At 37.6% G+C, this 22,122-nt stretch overlaps 1 protein-coding gene across 1 annotated transcript; it reads left to right on the top strand.

The window, feature by feature from the left end:
- The first annotated feature begins 12,549 nt into the window (after window positions 1–12,549).
- Window positions 12,550–14,958, top strand: LOC120742327 (guanylyl cyclase-activating protein 2-like). The gene is made up of 4 exons (XM_040045600.1): window positions 12,550–13,102; window positions 13,196–13,345; window positions 14,130–14,238; window positions 14,360–14,958. The coding sequence occupies exons 1-4, from the start codon at window positions 12,896–12,898 to the stop codon at window positions 14,485–14,487; spliced, it is 594 nt and encodes a 197-aa protein (XP_039901534.1). The 5' UTR covers window positions 12,550–12,895; the 3' UTR covers window positions 14,488–14,958.
- Window positions 14,959–22,122: the final 7,164 nt, after the last annotated feature.

The following is a 22,122-nucleotide window of genomic DNA, read 5'->3' as shown; positions in this document are numbered from 1 at the left end:
TTTCCTGAATGAAAAGTTTGCATTGTCCTTTGTTATGTGAAGATGTTGTTATTCAGCAAAGGTCAGTCTTTAAAATGGGTTATCCCAGTGGATGAAGATGGGTTTTGCACCCACTGCATCTTAGTGTGATGCTAAGGGATGCTGTCTGAGTTTCTATTGAAAATCAGTTGGAAGTAAGTCCTGTCTGACTTACCATGAGCAGTGTGTGTCACAGCACAGGCAGCAAACAAAACCCCATATGTTGTAGTGTCTGATGAGGACAGGCTGTAAAACCAGGCTTTCTTACAGGTGGCATACAATCGTGGAAAACTGCCAGAAAAAGGTAGTATGGGGTCCCTGGATTGAACGAGGGTTGTTTTCACAAGTGAGGGAGCTCTGGTATCTTGGGATCTTATTACTGGGTGATGGGAAGGTGGAGTGTGAGGTATACAAGCTGATTGGTGCAAGAAGAAGAGATATCTGGGCCAAAAGCCAAAGCTTTCAATTCACTAGTCCATCTACATTACAACCTTCAACTGGTAATGAGACTTAGTAATGACTGGAATAATAACGTCATTAATATAAGCACCTGAGCGCACCAGTTTAGCTCACTGGGATGAGTGGGTGACCATATACCATGTGACAGAGAGTGGATGGCTTGAGTTTGAGTCCAACCCACAGCCGTTTGCTGTGTGTCTTCCCCTGTCAAGGTGGCTTGGGCATCTGGTGTCTCATGATGCCTCCTGCGTGCCTCCTTTAAAGGTTTTCAAGTAATTCCTAGCCAGAAGGAAACTTATTAGGATATTTAATCTGGTCTGGGATCACCTCTGGATGCCCCAAAAGGAACTGGAATGTATTTGTGGGAAGAAGGATGTCTGAAATACCCTGTAATGTGATGTATATCTAAAATGTATTTGTACCACCTTTACATAAATTAAGTATTTATTCTTCTTGTATCAGTTTTAGGAATATGTTTCTTCCACCTTTAAAATTTAAACTATAAATAACACTGGTAATGAAACAATTAAAATAGCTATAGTATGTAATCTTATTATGGCTATACCACAAATAATAATAATGATGATATAACAGAGAATAAATTGTGCAAAAAACATACATTTTCATGCAGGAATGTCAAGTTTTGTTAAATGACCATTTGCAGAATCTCAGACAGGAAACTAAGGACAGGACCCAAACCAAGAATAGACACTGGTAATAAAGTATTTGGAAGATGGAGGCTTTCTGAATAGAGTAAGGTGGAGATGGGGAGGAGGTAGGTTGCATGAATGAGAATCTGACTTTTAAAGAATTAGGAACAGAGACTGACTGGCTTATCAGGAAAGAAGAATATTTGATCAGAGTGATGAGAGAATTGAGTTTGACAGTAGCAAAGCAGAAGTGACAAAAAGAACAGAACAACAGGAAGAACTCAAACACCCAGGAACATTGGCAGACCAGAAAAAATATATACTTTAATAAACTTGTGTAAAAACTTTAAAGGGGTAGAAAAAAAACCCACCTTTGTATAGTTTTCTTTGTTGTGTCAGTTCTACATTAATGAATCCAGGACTACAGTCAAAGCATACTCAAGTTGGAAGTCCCTGTGCCTTTAATCCTCTGTAACTGTACCCTGCTTCCCTCACCAAGAGAAACTGGACACAGAAAATAATTTCTCTACTGCTTAGCTCATCAGCAAAGACTTACATTTGGCTCACAGCTTTTCACAATTTGCTCATGGGGAGTGTGAATTAGCGAAACAGAGAGACAGAAAGAGTAGGAGAGAACATAACACATCAACAGCTGGTCACAAAAACAGGACAGCATGGCAACATTTAACGTCGCCGCAATGTTTTTATTCCACACAAAGGAAATTTCTGCATTTATGTGAAGGCTTTACTAACTCTCAGTCAGGCTGTACAGCCCAGCCATTATGAAAATAGTGAATGAGTGCTCTCTTAACTTTCAAGTGACCAACTGTGAAACCGTGTTACACAGGTAATCGTAATTCATATTCTGCTTTGAGACCTTAATTTAGCTCGACCTAAAATTATTTTCTTCATGAATGAACTTCTTTGACACATTATATCCTCCTTTGTCAAACACAAGCTTGTTGTTGTTTTTTCTCAGGACAATCCCGCAATTTTGTATTCACCCTGTCATATGAACACTGTGCCTTCGTTGAAACAATGAACAGGGTACACGTTTTAAATGCTGCTAACAGTGGTCTGAATGCAGCCTTATTCAGTTAACCCTGCTGTGGGTTGTGAAACCTATTTAAGTCAAAGAATTTCTCCTGGAATTTAAAAATTACTGGGAAAAATCCAGAGGACATTTTAATACAACAATGCCACAATGGATGCCAGGTAAAAACAGGAAAGTAAGGCAAAACTGCACAGGGTCATGAAAATTGGAGAATAAAAGTTTTAAAGAGCATCTGAGGAGTCTAAATTTAATTTTATCAATATCGTTATCAATACTAACATTCAGGCTTATGGCAATGTTGGTGTGTGGGGGGCAAATTATTGGCACAGTGAGGCACATATCTAACTGAGGATCATTTAAATGCTACTGTATATTCGTACCATGGCTGACATCTCCCTTTTTTAATGTTTGCTTTTAGCAGGATAATTCAGCAGCACTATCACAAAGTTCAAATTATGTTATAATTCTTTCTTGAACATGGCGGTATGTTTACAGTGCTAAACACTGCCTCAAAAGTCATCAAATCGTAATCCAATAGAGCATCTTTGGGTAAACAGAAGTTTTGTATTATACACTTGTCAGCATGTTGCTGGGAAAGAATTAAGGCAATTAAAGCAACAAGAGATTCAACCTAGTACTAGCAAGATAGAACTGATAAAGTAGCTTTAAAGTATAAATAATACAAAGACACTGAGGGGAGTACCGTCAGGGAATATACAATACAATCCGACCTTGATTAAATCGTTTATTATTGCATTTTCTTTGGAAATTATTATGGTGCATAGGAAAGGATGTTTTTGCTTGGATATCTACTGTTTGTAATGTGGAAACGCCCAAGGCCACAAAAGAACAATGTAGATAGTTGAATAAAATTCTTGCAGATATTTAAGCATCAAGGGAAAAATATAAAGAGAGAAAACTCAAGATCCATGTAACAACATGTTGAGACAGTCAGTGCTGACCAATGTTAAAAAAAAATAGTCTTTGTGTAGTCTTTTTTGTAAGCGTATTAGGGCTTCTCCCTCTTTAGCTCAGCATTACTTCTGGGATGAAATATGGAATTTCCTATAGTGCTCAACCCAAAGCACTTTTTTTTTTTTTTTTTAACTAAAAAGTGTAGACACCAGATTATTTTTCAGCATTCACACTTTGATCCTGAAGCAGAGATCCATGGTGTACAAGCCTAACTATGTAATGAACTTCAGTAGATCTAGTGGCAAAAAAAAAATCAGCTCCTTTTTGAAATATAGATTGTAGAAATTAATTATTATTGTGTTGAAACTAATTTTTGCACCACAAAGAAACGCTTCTTTAGCCATTTTGCATATTCAAAAATGTTATAACAGCATTAAACACAGATGTAAATTGATTAAACTGATCCATTACATCAAGGCCTTTCGAATACTGTATGTATACAGATGTATACACAGTTTGACATTTTCTAATCATTAGTGGTGTAAGGGAGCATAAGTCTTGGGTTTATTAAGTATGTTTCACTGTAACCAATTTTGACTTTACTCTTTAGCACATTAAAAATAGAAATGCAAAACAACTTGCAAAAGAACCAAAGTCCTCTGTTGGTAACCTAGAGAGATATTTCCCTCGTCCTTGAGATATTTTATATGTGTGTGTGTGTATTTGTGTGAACTAAAAAAGACAAAGGATGGACTAAAACTATATGTTGACAGAGTGTTGTGCAGAGAGAAATTAAAAATCAATGTGTCCTCCTTTCATCTGAGCCATTCTTCTTTTTAATCACAAACAGTGGTGACTGTTGACCTCCACAGATTTTTCATCATGAGATGTCAAGTGAGAAAAAGTCTGGAAAAACACTGGTTTGACCTTGAAGATTTTTTTTTTCTCAAGCATAATTGAAAGTAGCCATTAACTGGAAAAAACTAGCCATTAACTGGAAATTCTACATAAATCCCTATTGAAAGCAAACCATAAAAATAATCAAGATTCCTCCTCACAGGTTTTAACCCAGAAGATTTATACACCTGTTCTTTTTCATTTCAGAATGTCCAGTTCAAGGACAATTATATTAAAATGGATTACAACTTTCTTCTCTGCAGTTTTATAATAAGGAAGAGGATTTGGGTTGCTCTTTTACTGAAGTGGAACTTTTCTGGCAATGCTGTATATACCCTATATACTCTGTTTACAACCAAAATTTAGCAAATAAATAAAGAGTTGGATGATAAGCCAAACTTGTTGAAAACCTTCAAATGTTAACAGTTAAATCTATCCCCAAAACTATCTTATGGCTGTACTAAATATAGTATTAGTCACAAACTGCAGTTTATGAGCTTTATATCAGACCTTTTTTTTTACTCTGGCAGAAAAGGGATTCAAATTTCAATAGTAGGTGTGAACAAAATAATACAAACAAAAGTATCTTTAAGCAGGATGTAATGCACAAAGGTATGATAAATCGTTTTCTTTTTTCCACTGCAGGCATTTTTGCAAAGAAAACACAGCTGTTATTATTCACATTAGTTAAGGCTCTGAGCCTAATTAGAGCAGTACCTTCACCAATGTCATTAGTAACATTTGTGTGTACCTTCTACATCATGTCAGAAGGGCTGCTGAGGGAAAAAAAACTCTGTGCAATTAGAAGCTGTGTCATCAAAGTACTGTGTGAACTCTGTTTGGTGAAACATGTAACATCCACTGTGGGTCTTTCAATCGGCAACTGAAGTCACCTTTTTCACTATCTGAGTGTCTAGTATAATGTAAAGCCTTCTTACATGACACAATATGCTAAATGTGGACTAGATGCTTTTATGTCAACAATAGCTTTCCATCAGTGCAGACGGGGAAGCTTGATAGATATGCTGAAGCAAGGCTGAATGATTGGTAATGCTGGACAAATAGCACTGGGCTTTCCAGTGTGTCTTCCCAAAATATGTTAAGCTTCCAGACCAATCGTTGATTTGTTTTGCATTGTTGCTTAAGTAGTCCCACAGAAAACATTTACACTTACATTTTATTGCCCTTCGTACACCTCCATGCTTCTTTGCTTGATTTTTCTCTGACTTGCTGCTACCTCTCTTTCTGGATTATCTGAGCTTTGGTTTATTAGCCTTAAATAATGTTTGTTCAAATGGAAGTGTCCTCCAAGTTATTTGGAATTTAAATATTTTGATTTCTTGTTATCACTTCAAAAAACGAATGAAGTGATAAATCTTCTTTTCTTGCTCACATTCTGTGGCTGATCATTCATAAAAGCTCTAAGGCATTCTGGCTGCTTTAATCAATTAGATAAACACTAAACCCACAAAGAGAAGGGCTGGAGAAAGCTTATAAGTGCTGTGCTTTAACAATTATTTATAAAAGTGATGATAAAAATGTGTTTTAAATCATTATCGTGGTTATTTTTTGTTCCAGTTAAACACTCACAAACATCCATCCATTCATATTAAAAAATAACTTTTTTATTATCAGTTTTGGGAGAAAAAAGTAAAGACTTTCATCCCATATAGTGACAGATGGTAACAGATGGAGGCAGTAACACTCACAAGTACAGAAAGCTCTTATAAGTTATGAGTAATAGATGAAAATGGTGTGATTAATAGAACATTGGTGTCGAATTTGAAGTGATATTTTGTCACCACCCAGTGGACATTTACCAGCAGAGCGCAAAAATATTATACTCTGCGATCCTATTTTGAAATTTATCTAAAGCATTATACAAAGTGTTATAAATGAGTTGTAGTGTATCAGTTATCCAAATATATATAATAATATAATAAGTCTTTTTGATGAATTTGAAAACAAAGTTCAAAAGCCTTAGAAGAAAACATATAATATGAAATAAAAATAAATAAATACAGTACAATTTGAGATACAATATAAACAATCTTTCATGACATTACTGGTGCCATTAATTTAGAAAAAGATATAAGATCAAATTGAGCTTTAGTATTTCAATCTTTTAGCAGTTTTATAACTTTAAATGCTGTATCATGCAAGACATTGGATGTAATTTGAAACGGTGTATTGTAAAGTAAGTAAGCTTTAGTAGACATGCAGTGTGATGCACAGCTCCCTTGTCGGATCTGCAATATCATAAACAAGTCTTGTTTTGTGCAGATGGAAGGCACAAAAAATGATGAATGCTTTTCTTGCACTCATTTTTTTGCACCTTCTATGGTATTAAGCAGTTTTAAGTATATGACAAAACAAAATTCTTCTGATAATGTTATATTATATGTAAATAAGACAGGAAAAGAGTAATTATGAATGATTCTATATTTGACAATAAGATAGATTTAATTCATTTTATAAATTCTGCCACAATTCAATTGTGAGCAAAGTTTGATTGTTGGGCTGTGCCTGTGTTGTCAGTTGTGATGTATTGTTTTGTGTTTTGGGACAGCTTCCCAATAGCATTTACTGTATATGCTACTTGCTTTCAGTGCTTTACATTATGAGAAACTTTAATAACCAAATCCATTCAACTTTTTTTCTTCAAGGTTTTTCTGAACGTGAAGCATTTGGATTGTTACAAACTGATTAATGGATCAGTAAATGCACAATTCACTCTGTGCTTAGTCTCAGAACCTGTATCAGGGGTACCTAATCCACACTGAAGTGTGCAGACAGGTAGTTCAAAAAGTGAACCAATGTCACCATCTGGTGGACACAATCTGACAAAAAAATAATTTTCTTTTTCTTCTTTTTTACTATCTTGCGATTTTTTTGTTGATCATAAACGTCAAATTCAAGCACAGTATAGGTGTAACCAATAAAGTGGGGCCTAACTGTTGTACACTAATGCATTACTATCTGAAACCTAATACTTTAACTTTATAATGCAACAGTATATTGTGGTTGAAACATAATAACATAAGTGTTCTGATCTTTTTTTCTTTTTTGTTGATATTTTGCCTTTCTTTAGCATCAGTCAGTAGAGAGCATAGAATCACATTTATATAATACAAATTCAGACCACATGTTTTCTTTTATTGTTAAAAATTATTTTGTTATTTAATAAAACATTATATAACAGTGGACAAATTGAAGGTTTTTATAAGAATAATGTTGGAATGCTCATCAGACATCATGATTAGAATCTTTTATTAAAGAGCATAATCTTGTCAAAGGCAGCAAAAACCTTATTATCCATTTTGTTGTAGTTTTGTTGGTTTTTGTTATTGTTGCTTTATTTAAAATAAAGTAGCACAAGCTAATCGATTTTAAATATCCATCAAACTGAATAATTAAAAAGTTGAGCATACTTTGAAGTGCATGGTACAACTGGAATTGGCAGGACAACGTCAAGACATAAATAGAATAGTCCATGATGTCTTTCATTTAATCCTTTCAGACAATCCTTACAGTAAACTTCACTCAACATGAGCACAATTGTGTTTCTAACTTTAGATCTATAATCTTGTGGCTATTTAAGACTGTAGGGTGCTTGTACTTTTTTACGGTGTGTTTCCCGAATATCTAGAGGGCTTCTAAATCATGCTGAATAGCTTACCATACATATATTAAAGCACTATTACCATGAAGAAAACCTCAAATAAAAGCCCAGATGAGGATTAAAGTGCAAAGTTCTGCTCATTTAAACAACTTGCCAAGCTTCATTACCAGGTCTTAACTGACTTGTGACCTTAGAAGCAGAGTCATAGCTTTCAGTTAATAAGTTAAATATCCCTTTGGCTAGTGAAAGTGAGCCAGAGCAGAATACATGATGGTATTTTCAGTAAGAGACTGGAGATTTGACTCTGTTGTTGGTTGCTTGTTGTGTAATTTTAATTAAGAATTTGATTGACCTGTCTTCTCAATAAACCTAAAATTAAGAAGAAGAAAAAGATGAAGGAAAACAATCAAACAAGACTTAAGTCTTGTTTAAGTTTCTTTATGGAGCGCAAATGCAGCAGCATCCCAGACTGAACCTGGGAAAAAGTGTTGTGCACAAATATGTAGTTAGGGGGATGAAATTTCCAATTATAAAAATTGTTCATAGGCACGCTTTTCCATTTACTGACATACTGTGCTTCTACAACAAAGAAAGAAAAAAGAGAGAGGACTCTTTAGGCGCCATTACTCATTCAGTTATAATGACATCATGATGGGAGCGACAGAGGCACTGCGCCCTCTGGTGGTTGGTAGAGAACAACAACAAGAATCATTAAAATGTATTTATTTCACATATTCAGTTTTCTTTATCTTCTGATGATCTGTAATATAGGTACTCAGTAGTGGATTTTAGTTTATAAGTCTAACTACACACTGTACCCAACATTTAATGGAAACAGGCATATAACAACTGAACAAAAAGACTCTAGAAAGGCACATTTCATATTTCTTTACAGAGAAAGGAGTGTAAGAGCAAAGTGTCATATTGTTGAAATAATTTTTTGTTTTGTTCTAGTAGCTACCAAATGAATGTGTTACTCTAGTTTTTAGTATTTAAATGCATTTGCTCTCTTGTAGAAATAGAAAAGGAGGCAGATGAGGTGGTTCGGGCATCTGACTGGAGAGATTATCTTGGCTGGCTTGGCTCAGTGTGCCCCCAGATGACCTGAAAGAGGTGACTGTGGTGAGGGGAGTCTGAGCTTTTCTCCTTAGACTGCATGTCTCTGTGACCTGAACCCAGATAAGCAGTAGAAAATGGAAGGATGGATAAAACAGAGTCAGTAAAGTCTTTGACATGATTACATCAGACATAGTGGTGCACACAGGCCTGCTGCCCAAAACACTATAGCTCACAGCTCTGGCAAAAATGGGGGAAGTGGCAGGGGTGTGGCAGTTTAGGATGGCAGACTATATGCCGTGGCTGACGAGCTGGAACACACCTCAATTGTGGCTCATGAGGCAGACCTGCAACACAAGAAAAAGGAGAAAAAAACTCTTCCACAGAGGGAGAGCCACTAGAGGTCAGCGACCGTAACATCCAGTCAAAATGGCAAAGAGTTTGGAGCAAGTTTAGGGATGCATAATTTTAATTAGGATTTTGATTACTTTTATTTCTTAATCTGTCTACACAAAAAAAATAAAACAATTAAAGAAGAACACAGCCAATGTAATAAATAAATACAATAAATAAATAGAAAATTAAAAATTGCATTCCCCGTGTAACAATAGCATGTACTGAAATCCACTTTCAGAGTCACTGCCAGAGTCTGTCCCTGTTGCACGTTGGGGAAGTATGCTAATCTCAGTGCAAAAAGGGATTTGCAGATAAAGTCTAACACAACAACATAATCAGATCAACAAAAGAAGAAGCCACTGACCTCTTAAAGATTCAAGCCAGCGATGAAGCAGTGATGATCTGAATTTAAAACATATGGAAAGGCAGCAGCATGTTAAATATGGAGAAAGTTGTATGGATGGTTGTCTTCCTTCTCCTACAACCTTCCCTTTTGATGCAGTCCAAATGAGCATTAAAACAACTAAAATACAATAACCTTTTGCTGCAACTTTGAGAACTGCTATGGTTAACAGACAGAAATACATAACACAAAAATACATATCATGATTGACGATTGATACATGCAGTTACACATAGCAAGTGAACATATTTTTCTTTTGGACCTGTGTGATAATCTAGAGTAACCTCTAATCAGATCTCAGGGATTTAAGTGTGGATCACACTGTTAAACTGCCAGGTAACAAGTGAGACATCAGCAAAAAGGGAATTCCAAGTTACATCAGTGATCTTGGGCAGATGATGCATTTAATACCACCTCATTGTGATTGAAAACACGATTAAACACTGCTTATCAATGCCACTTTTCCTGCAATACAAATGAAAAGCAACTGGACTTGTGTCCGCTTGTATATGCTGGAAAGGATTCAAGATACAATACAAAAACATTTTTATTTTTCTGAAAGCTTTTTAATCAAAATTCACATTTTTATTATTTCAAGAAGAAGAAGAAGAAGAAGAAGAAGAAGAAGAAGAAGAAGAAGAAGAAATGATTCAGGGTACACCGTAAAAAAAAAAAATCCTAAAAAAACAGTAGTATTCCGGCAGCTGGGGCGCCAAAATAATACCAGAAAATAACTTTCACACGAAAATACGGTTATTTTCAGTAATGACAATACAGTTTGTTGCCCTAATTTTACATGGGATTTTGCCTTTTTCAAGTGCTTTTAAACATTAAATTAGGAACATTTTAATGTGATTAAACAATGAAATTACCTGTAAACAAGGTCAATGAATGCGGCAATATGAATAATAATACTTAAATGTACAGAAATATACAGTTAACAGTTGGTTTAAATAATAATGGATTGCATCATATAGCGCTTTTTGAGACCCTCAAAGCGCTTTACAATTACACTTTATAATTCCCCTCTGGCCATCACCAGTAGGTGGTAGGTGAAGTGTCTTGCCCAAGGACACAACGACCGAGAGTCTTGAGCCACGATCGCCCTAAATAGCAATAATAATAATTATTATTATTTGATGTAAAAAAAGTTTATAAGAATCATGTTATATACTTTTCCATAGCATTACATTTGAATTTAACAGTTCAATCTTTCAAATAACGGACAAATATTTGTGAAATTATGATACATTTGTGAATGTATTTTAACAATCTAAATATGCATATGTACAGACAAATACATTTAAAAAACAAGAAAAATATGTTTTATTAGATTTACAGTGATTTTACGTTAATTTACATTTGAAATGTAAAATCACAGTCTATTTATGTAAATTTAATGATATTCTAAAAGAATAGTACAAAACTGTAAAATACACAGTAAACTACTTTTATTACAATTTTTTTATAGTGTACACTTTAAAAAACTCCAGAAAGTCAATAGTTACTGCTCATGCTTTGCAGTTAAAAACTGACTGACAGTGTGTAATATCATCTAACAGGGCCCTAAAATGACAATTTAAGTGAGAAGTCACTTCACGCTGAGGTTTCAGACATACTTCTCAGTAGCTATAGTCAAGGAAAATATACAAAATGTTTGTGAAAGGATCAGGACCCACACCGGCGTTTGAGTGTCAGTCATAGCACTTTTAATTTGAAACAGCACTATCCACTGGTTCTGCACCTTATGTTCAACTGGGAAACAGGTTTTCCCACACAACACACTCCTCCTTCCCGACTCCAAATACTAAAAAGGGGCAGAGTTCATTAGTTGTCTCCATCTCACCTGTCCCTTCCGACCTCTCAGGACCATCCCATGAGCTTATCATACCACCCCTCCAATGCAGTAGAGCCAGAGACCACAACCCTGTCACAATATTTTACAATCTTAGAAGTACTAAAAACAGAGAAAGAAAAAACTCAAAATAAAAGGAGAATTACTTAAAAACATATAATAAGACAGAGAATAAGAGATACAGAATATTACAAATAATCCCTAGCAACTATGTAAGTAGTTCTTGCTTTGTATTGCTTATGTTTTAACAGAATTATTAAGCATCAAACAAATAATTTTAAGCTATTCTTAAAATGATGCAACATACTAATGGCAAACTTGGACACATTTAGGGATGTTTTCACTCTATAGGATTTGGCTCTCTAGCCTGTGGTGCTAATGCAATCTATAAGATGACCTAAAGCGTCTTAGTTGCTTAGCTTCTTTTTTCTAAATAGAAAAGAAGCACTGGTTAAGGATTGCCACGTGAACATGACCCAGTCAGCAGTTACATGAACACGTAAGTCAGCTTTAGAGTCAGCCGAAGCTATATGTCTGTATAGGAGCTTTAGAACAAACCTTTGGTGATTCCTCTCGCATGAAAAGTGCAAGCGTGAACTGCAGCTGAGTCTGCTGCTGGAAATGATTTGGCTATTTGGTTAATAATTGAAACAGTAAAAAGGAAAATAATATATCTTGAAGGATCTCCTTTGGGTCGTTGTTCTGCTATTGTCTGCAAATTAATGTGACAAAACCTAAACTGCTCAGCAAATCTGCAAAAGAATTTATGTAACAAAGCAGCACATCTATCTATTTCTTTATAGTTTGAAAAAGACTACAGAGATAAATAAGTGTAAATTTGAAGTTATTCATTTGAAAATCACTCAACAACGACATTTGAAAGGTTGAAAATTGGTTGTTTTCGGAAAACAATTTGAGCCCGGAGTCCAAAAATAAGGGCAGGAGTACCAGCAATGTTGGTCATGATTTTTAACAACACACTGTGTTTGGGAAGTACAGATGACCAAAGTTCAAGCTTCAAACTTCCCATTGTGGCTAATATTGCATTTCAGCTTGTATATCTCTTTGTTGCATTGTTTTTGCCTCATTGAACCAAATTGTGCAAGCTTTTGACTTTCTTTTTTCATTTCTTTATTTATAAATTAATACATTTGAAAAAAAGACAAGATGTGTCCTTTGTCCCTTGCTATTTAACTCCCATCTATTGCTATTACACTAATATTCGCTGATTTATTTTTGTTCTTTTTACAGACACCAGCGTACTGTATGCCAATCTGAATGCACACACCTTTGATGTTAATGTTGGAATATCACTGGTGTTGCTCTTGTGAGTTTGGCCTAGGCCCACAATTAGCTACAAACCTAATTAACTCAGCAAGAGGAAACCCTAGCAACGTATTACCACAGTAATCCCAAGGCCACTAATCACCTGCCCCATAAAGAAAGTAGAGCTCTGTGATTCTAGCGGGTTATAAAAAAAACACCTAAGAGTGTCAGACGTCCATTTTAAATCTGTCCAACTCGTCGTGGAAGCTGTACAGAAAGGTTTCAGGACTATGGACTGAATTACATGACAGACATGGGGCAGACGCAGCAAACAGAGAGCACTGAGCAGATAGACATTAAAATCATTCAGGATATGTACAAAAAGTTTATTTTGGAATGCCCGAGTGGATTACTTTTTCTGCATGAGTTTAAGCGTTTCTTTGGTGTGGAAGCTACAGGAGAAGCTTCTGATTATGCAGAGAACATGTTTCGAGCATTTGATAAAAATGGGGTGAGAGAATGAAACCTGCTACAGCCTGGCTTACAGTCATATCATGAAATGTGATAAAGTAACCAAAATGTTCTCATCTAACCTCTCTTTTAGGACAATACAATTGATTTCCTTGAGTTTGTGGCAGCACTAAATCTTGTTTTCCGGGGAGACCTGGAGCATAAACTGCGCTGGTCATTCAAGGTGTACGACAAAGATGGAAATGGATACGTGGACAGGAATGAACTACGGTCAATAATCGATGTAAGTCCTAAATGTGAACCAAAGGAAAAATATTTTCTTTTTATAAAATAGAAATTTTATGTTCAGAATGATGCATCTCAGTGTATTTATTTTTTACATTTTGTCTATGATAGCGTTTACATATACTTAACAAGCTGTGGTCTTTGATATGTACTTCCCTAGCAAAGTTCCTAATATTTGCTTTTACTGTCAAGTGCTTTAGAGAGTATGCAAATGCTTTAAAAGCACTGTATCTTTGGGATTTCACTGTATTTCCTAACAGAGTAAGTGCTGAGAATATAAGTACAAAAAAAGACAACAAACCTTTTTTTTTAACCAAACGTGACTCTACCAAATATACATTTCAAATTACTTATGGTAGTCTGTAACTCTAAATATGTGATAATTAAACTGTGTTATATGTTTAGCCTGATAAGTCTCATATTCTGTATTTTTGTATTTCAGAAGCTAAGGACAATGGAAAGAGAGAAAAAGAAAATTTTTAAGATATTTTTTTTAAGAATGAATTTTAACTATTGGACATTTCTATTTCTGATGAAGAATGTAATGGCTTCTGGTGATGCTGTTATTTATGTGATGCCCATAATATTTCCAGTTAATAAATGAATTTCTTTGTCTCTTATTCTGCTCATTTCCAAATCTTCAGTTCAATATTGTATTGATTTCTGCTATCATTATTATTATTGCCTTAATTATTGTTTTATTTACATAACGATGTGTACTAAAATTCCTAAGACCTAACTATATATTTTCTTATTTTATAAAAATCATTGCTTTTATCCAGAGCATCTATCGGGTTAAGAAAATCTCCAAGAACAACACAAGTGATTCCTATCTTACTGTCGATGAGGTTGTTGATCGAATATTAGCAGCTGTTGATACTGATGGGGATGGTGAGCATTTTTTAATAATGATAATTAATTTGCAGTGAATGCAAATGTAGATAGGACAAGAGTGGAAATGGTGAAAAGGTGAGAAAATGAGTCGGGTTTTGCTGTTTCTTGTGTTTTACAGGTACTGTGAGCATGGAAGAATTCATTAGAGGTGCACAGCAGGACCCCTGGCTGCTTAATATTTTAAAGCTGGACATGAACCCTGCCAGATGGATGATGGACCAAAGGAGAAAGAGTGCACATTTCTGAACTGTCCAAGCAGCTTTTCCCAGAGAGAACAATCTTGACTATTATCAAGGGTCCTTGTTTATGAAATGGAATTAGATTCGCTTTTGGTCTTACTGTAAGGTAGAAAATATCTTTTCTCTAAGCAATCTCTATACTTGACATATAAGAGCTCTCCTGGATGGTTATGGGATTGCAGAATGGGATCTAGAGTCATAGTTCTGTATTTCTGCCCCACCTACTTTAATGCAGAGGTACCAAAAACCTCAAAGCTGCATGTTTAGCTCTGTTTGTCCACCTTTTTTCTATACCATGTGGCCTAACTTTAACTCCCTCAGCCATCATCTTCCCTCAACTTCATTGGTGCTGTCATTATAATATGCTCTTTTTGTTCTTCATACACTGTATACATTATTTGAAATGATTTGAAACAGCTTTAATAACTCATACATACACACACACACATATATAGAGAGAGAGATAGAGAGCGAGAGAGACAAGTACAGCCTTCTTTTTATAAAGTTTATGCTGTAAATAATGATGTAATTATTGAATCATTTGAAACAAATATTATTTTTATTTTTGATAACTACATGATTATTGTGCATATCAATGAAAGTGCAGTACAGAAATATTTTATTTTCTTTAAGAAAAACAAAAACATAAGATAAATAAGTCATTCTGCCATGCTGTATATATCCAACATGTATAAACCTGTTCTGTGTGCAGAGATCCACTAGTTTATGTTGTGAAGATCAATGGTGCCATCTAAAGGTGAACTGCAGTCCTCTCATTACAAGTTGGGATTTAAAGTGGATAAAAAAAAATTTAAAAAAGAGAGAGAGAGAGAGAGAGAGAGAGAGAGAGAGAGACAAGTACAGCCTTCTTTTTATAAAGTTTATGCTGTAAATAATGATGTAATTATTGAATCATTTGAAAAAAAATTATTTTTATTTTTGATAACTACATGATTATTGTGCATATCAATGAAAGTGCAGTACAGAAATATTTTATTTTCTTTAAGAAAAACAAAAACATAAGATAAATAAGTCATTCTGCCATGCTGTATATATCCAACATGTATAAACCTGTTCTGTGTGCAGAGATCCACTAGTTTATGTTGTGAAGATCAATGGTGCCATCTAAAGGTGAACTGCAGTCCTCTTACCAAGTCTCATTACAAGTTGGGATTTAAAGTGGATAAAAAAAATTTTAAAAAGAGAGAGAGAGAGAGAGAGAGAAAGTAAAAAATAAAAAAATACAACCTGTGATTTGTGTGATTTTTTTTTAAATCAAGTATCCTAAATACTAAAGTGTTGTCTTTGATTGGCACTCTTTATTGAGACAGAAAAAATGAACAAATTGCAAAGTAGTTGTCATGAACTGGTCAAAATGAGAGCGTTGGACCCAAAAGCAGACTCAATGGACTAGAAGAACTATTTACAGGTTTTATGAACAAAAACAGAAATTCAAGACTTAGAACATGACCCAACCTATAACATTCACAAACGGCCGAGAAACGAGGAAGGTAACGAGGCCAAAGAATGCTACACGAGAGGAACACAGTCTGTTGAATCCTGGTCGCTGTGTCCGTGAGAGTATCCTGGGAAATGAACCGAGGGGGGAGAGTTGTCCAGTTCCAAGAGAGTCACGATGGGCAGAAGGGCAGATGGGAGAATGAGATGAGTATGGAATCCTTGGTGGAGGTCTTAGTGTGTTAGCAGAGGCATTATGACTAGCGCCATGGAGTAACGCAACAGGAGGTGGATCTGCTTGTGGCTTTTTTGGGCTGTTGTCACAAAACATTCTGTTTTAAATTTTACACATGATAATGGAAAAACTAATTTAGTATGTGAATTGACCTGATCTTCCAAAATAGATACCAAATCAATCCATTGCTTCAATCTTTTCTATAAAACTGCAAAACTGAGAAGACACTCATTCTAGAGTCTGCACTCTTACGCATTATTCTCACACAAACTATGAATTTAACGCAATTCTTAACCTTAACTGATTGTCAAAGACATATATCAGGCATGTAAGACTTTAACCTTGAACACAATCTTACATCATTGTCTTTTGTCCTCTCTATCTGCTAACTCTTGCTATCTTTGGGAATGAAACAATATTATATTTACATTTCCTAAAAGCAAAATGTAGCAACTGTATTTACAGGCAGCACAACAGATGGCTACGTTTGGTTGTATTTGCATGGCTCCAGTTAAAGTTTTCCAAGATGGCGGCGCGTGCACACGCAGCGGCTTCTCTCTCTCCCGAACAAACTACTTTTTCGTGTTTTTCGTCCTGTAAGTTGCAGTGTTTTTGTAAGACTTTGTCGCGTCTATCTGTGTGCAAGCGAGGATATGCCCGAACACTTCTTCTCGACATCGGCAGAAACAAACTTTTTAAGTTAAACTCTGTGGACACCGAGAAGCTGAAAGATCTGGGTCTGCTCCGAAGGCCTACTAAATCACCGACCCCCACTCCCGCACTTCGCCCACAATGGATGCGCCTCAAGCGGTGTGAGAGGAAGCAGAAGAGGGGTAAGCGCGGTGGCATCCGAGCTAGGCTAGCGGCTAGCCCACACAAACCCGCCATCCCCTCTATCGTTCTGGCCAACGTACGCTCGCTAGAAAATAAACTGGACGACATCCGACTGCTACGTTCATCTCAAAGGAATGTAAAGGACTGCTGTGCTTTTGTGTTCACGGAAACATGGCTCAGCGACAGTGTCCCGGACCGCGCCATTCAGCTCGACCAGCTAACATGCTACCGTGCTGACAGAGTCATCGTCGCGGGAGGTAAGACCCGCGGGGGAGGACTTTGTGTTTACATCAATGATGCCTGGTGTCGCGATGCTGTTGCGGTCTGCAAACACTGCTCACCAGTGCTGGAGTTAATGGTTATTAAGTGCCGGCCATTCTATCTACCGAGGGAATATACAGCCATACTACTGTGCGCTGTGTACATCCCTCCCTCCTCCAATGTCAACAACAGGAATGAGGCACTGAATGAACTGTACCAGCACATCAGTGAGCAGCAGACAGCCCATCCTGATGCTTTTCTCATCCTGGCTGGGGATTTCAATCATGCAGACTTAAAGTGCGTGTTTCCAAAAATACAACAACACATTGACTTTCCAACAAGGGGAAATAACACACTGGACTTTGTTTACACCACCCAGAGAGGAGCTTACAAAGCTTTTCCCCTCCCCCACCTCGGCGCCTCAGACCATATCACTGTCATGCTAATGCCTGCCTACAGACCGCTCGTTAAAGTCACCAAACCGGTTCGTAAGCAGATAAAAGTGTGGCCAGAAGGGTCTTCAGAGGCTTTACAGGACTGCTTCAACACCACAGACTGGAACATGTTTAAGCAGGCTGCCACCTATAACAACACCACTGACCTCCAGGAGTACGCAGAGACTGTTACTGCCTACATCAACAAGTGTATTGAGGATGTAACAGTCACGAAAACCATAACTGTCCGGGCCAATCAAAAACCATGGATGACAGGAGAGGTCTACAGGCTGCTGAAAGCTCGGAATGTTGCCTTCAGAGATGGAGACGAGGCAAGCCTGAGGACAGCTAGGGCCAACCTTTCCCGTGGCATCAGAGAGGCTAAGAGACAGTACTCCAGGAAAATATCGCATCACTTCAAAGACAGCAGAGACTCACGGAGCCTGTGGCGGGGCATTCAGACCATCACAGATTACAAGCCCCCACCACAGACCTGTGATAGCACTATCCCCCTGCTGAACGAGCTGAACACTTTCTTTGCTCGCTTTGAAGTCCAAAACAGCACCACTGCACAGAAGACTCCACCCCCTCCTGGTGACCAGGTGATGACCCTGTCCCCGGACAGCGTGAGGAGATCCCTCAGCAGGATCAATGCACGTAAAGCTCCGGGTCCTGACAACATTCCTGGTCGTGTACTGAGAGACTGTGCAGTGGAACTCACTGATGTCTTCACAGACATCTTCAACATATCACTCATCCAGGCTGTCGTCCCCACATGTTTTAAAGCCACCACAATCATTCCGGTTCCAAAAAAGTCATCTCCCTCCTGCTTTAATGACTACCGTCCTGTTGCACTTACTCCCATCCTGATGAAGTGCTTCGAACGACTAGTCATGCAACACATCAAGACTGTCCTGCCCCCCTCCCTGGATCCCTTCCAGTTTGCGTATCGGCCCAACCGCTCAACCGATGATGCCATCTCCACTGCACTCCACTCAGCACTCACACACCTGGACAATAAAGACTCATATGTTCGAATGCTGTTCATAGATTTCAGTTCAGCATTCAACACTATAATCCCCCAACAGCTCACCCAAAAACTGGTCCAGCTGGGGCTCAACACCTCACTGTGCAACTGGCTGTTGGATTTCCTCACCGGAAGACCTCAAGCAGTACGGGTCGGCAGTAACACATCCAGCACCATCATTTTAAACACGGGGGCCCCGCAGGGATGTGTGCTGAGCCCCCTCCTCTTCACTCTGCTGACCCATGACTGCACTCCATCATACAGCTCCAACCTCTTCATCAAGTTTGCGGACGACACAACGGTGGTGGGTCTCATTAGCAACAGGGATGAGACCGACTACAGAAGTGAGGTGAGACGCCTGGCCACGTGGTGTGCTGACAACAATCTCTCTCTGAATGTGGAGAAGACAAAGGAGATTGTTGTGGACTTCAGGAGAATGCACACCCAACATGCTCCTCTGACCATTGACGGAGCGTCTGTGGAGAGAGTGAGCAGCACCAAGTTCTTGGGTGTGCACATCACAGAGGATCTCTCCTGGACGTACAACACCACAGCACTGGCCAAGAAATCACAGCAGCGTCTCTTCTTTCTCCGCAAACTAAGAAGAGCAGGAGCACCAGCCCCCATCATGCACACTTTCTACAGAGGCACCATCGAGAGCATCCTGTCGAGCTGCATCACTGTGTGGTTTGGAGCCTGCAATGCGTCCTGTCATAGAACCCTCCAACGCATAGTGAGAGCTGCAGAGAGGATCATTGGTGTCTCTCTCCCCTCCCTCCAGGACATTTACAGCACCCGTCTCACTAAAAAAGCCCTTTGCATAGCGGCTGATCCCACGCACCCAATGCAAAGCTTCTTCAAGCTGCTGCCGTCGGGGAGGAGACTGCGGAGTCTCCAGGCCAGGACCAGCAGGCTGAAGGACAGCTTCATCCATCAGGCTGTCAGGAAGCTTAACTCCCTCCCGATTCTGCCCCCTCTCCCCTCTCTCCTCCACGGTCTCACTGAACTCTGTCACACACACTCACACACATACACTCTCTGACTCACTCACTGGCCTGCACCAGTTACCAGTCACTTTGTGGAGCATTGGACTGCCATTACCTCATAAGACTTTGTTGTTACACTATCTCTTACCGTACATTACTAAATCTCCATTTGCACTATTTGCCCATTTGCACTACTCTGCCTGGTTTGCACTCAATGTCATTTACCCTTATATTGTATATTGTATAGCTTTCTTGTTATATGTAAAATTGTATTATATTATTTAATTTTATTTAATTTTTTTTACTTTAAAATATTTTACTTGCATTTTTAATCACTCTTATATTTAAATGTTCATTTTCTATTTTATCTAGGGATTGAGAGTAACGAAGTTTCTATTCTCTGTATGTCCTGTACATGTGGCAGAATTGACAATAAAGTTGACTTTGACTTTGACTTTGACTAAAGCATCCATTATCTTCTGCTCTTTGCTCTTTTTCTGCTTCTGTAGTGCTAGTTAAATGCTAAAGATAGTAAAACACAAACTGCATCCAGGACACAAACAAATGTATAACACTGCTAACACAACTTCGACTCTTGACAAGCACCTGCACAGACCGAATGCACGAAGTTACACTAACACAATGTAAGCCAAGAGCCCAGAAGGATGTTAAAACTGAGTGAATGCCTAAACCAGCTGAGCAGTCAGACCCTGAACTATAGACCAGGTCACAAATGTACATGTTTCTAGAGTACTCTGTGGGAATCACTTTATAGCACTTTAGCCTGGTTTTATCCTTGCTTTGTGTTGTCATTTTTGTGTTTATACATAAAAATTAAAACAAAGATTGTATCCTCATTAGGAGAGGCATTTGTATTAATGTGTGGGACTGAAGCATAAGGGTTAAGCTAACAGTTTGTGTATTTGCTGATGTTTGTTGAGCTGACAGAAATGTTGCATTTGAATTTACTTACCACCCTTTATGCTAGCTCCTCTTCAGTAAGGCTAGCTGGATGCTGAAGTGCTGCAACCGCAACTTACTGTTCCCACCTCTGTAAAGAACCTAATTTAACCCTTTAAAGCCGGTCAGAGCAGGCATGCTCCATTTTGCATAACTATTTTTAAATCCCGGTAGAACTGGAATCACGTAAGCTAGCGCAATAATTTTTTTTGCATATGAAACCTAAGGAGTTGTACTTACATCTTATGCCATCAGCTTGTCCTAGGTCACGGTTTCCTTCCACATATAGCCTTGCAAAAAGTGCATAAAAAGCACTTGCAGCAACAAAAACATAATATTCCAGACACAGGCTTTGCCGATCCGATCAGCTGTTCATAACACTTCCTACGTTGGAATAGACGTCAGCGCGAACTATCGCATGTCCGCCATTACCTGTCCGAAACCGGAAGTGACATCATTTTCACGGAAATGTAGGGGGTTTTTTCAACTTCAGGGCCTCATAAGCCTATACTGGTGTTTTTAAAAGTTATCTTTGACTTTATGACTTTCTGTATCATTTCTGGGATGCTTAGAACTCAAATTACACTGCTGGAAATTGTTTATTTTGATGCATATGCTGTTTTTTTTGCAAATTTGCATTATAATATTTATTTTCGTTTTTCCTGCAGTATATAAAAATTGGTGTATTTCAAAAATAAAACTATGAAGATACTCAAAATAAAGATCCTGTGGTGGGAAACTATTTTGTGCAACATTTTTGTATTTACAGTTTTGAGGGATAAGCCTCTTAAATTTCTCTAACTAGAAATATATGTTAAAAAACAAAAACAATTTTCAAATTTTTTGTAGTTTATTGCATTTTTTGCAATTTATGTAGTTACTATGCACTTAATGCAAACATATTATTAAAGTTTGGGTTATAATGGTTGTATTGATGTATAGCAACTTGAAATGCTCCCAAAAATGGCACTACAGCATGTAAAAATATAATATAAGATCTGGCGGACTTGGTTCTATGGTAGGTCTTAAAGGGTTAATCAACTCAGCTAAGGTGATTGCATACTATTATCAGTTAACTTCCCTTTTTCTGCTGTGTGTAATGAGCAATAAGCCCTCTCTGTTTAGCAGCCTTCCTAAAACCCTCATATGACCTTAAAACACACAATGTTTCAATGTGCTCTGTATTCAAAAGCTACCTCCTTTACACACTATGAGCTCTGTTACTATAGTTAAGTGCAACAGACCTGTAACTTTCACTGTCTTTGGATTGTGTGTCATAGATGCTGTCAGCTGAAACAAAAATCCTGTTTAAAAATATTTATATGATGCCACTGGTTAGTGTTGTACATATAGGGAAGAAATCTCAAATGTGTTATAAATGCATAAGGTATGATCCACAAGCATAATCGCACACGCACTGCACAGTGTGGGGTGGTTGGTGGTTCGA

Source organism: Simochromis diagramma, unplaced genomic scaffold, assembly GCF_900408965.1.
Source record: "Simochromis diagramma unplaced genomic scaffold, fSimDia1.1 OVJJ01000079.1, whole genome shotgun sequence".
In the NCBI taxonomy this organism is placed as follows: domain Eukaryota; kingdom Metazoa; phylum Chordata; class Actinopteri; order Cichliformes; family Cichlidae; genus Simochromis; species Simochromis diagramma.
Note: the sequence above shows the minus strand (reverse complement) of the source record. Positions and strands in the feature narration are given on the sequence as shown.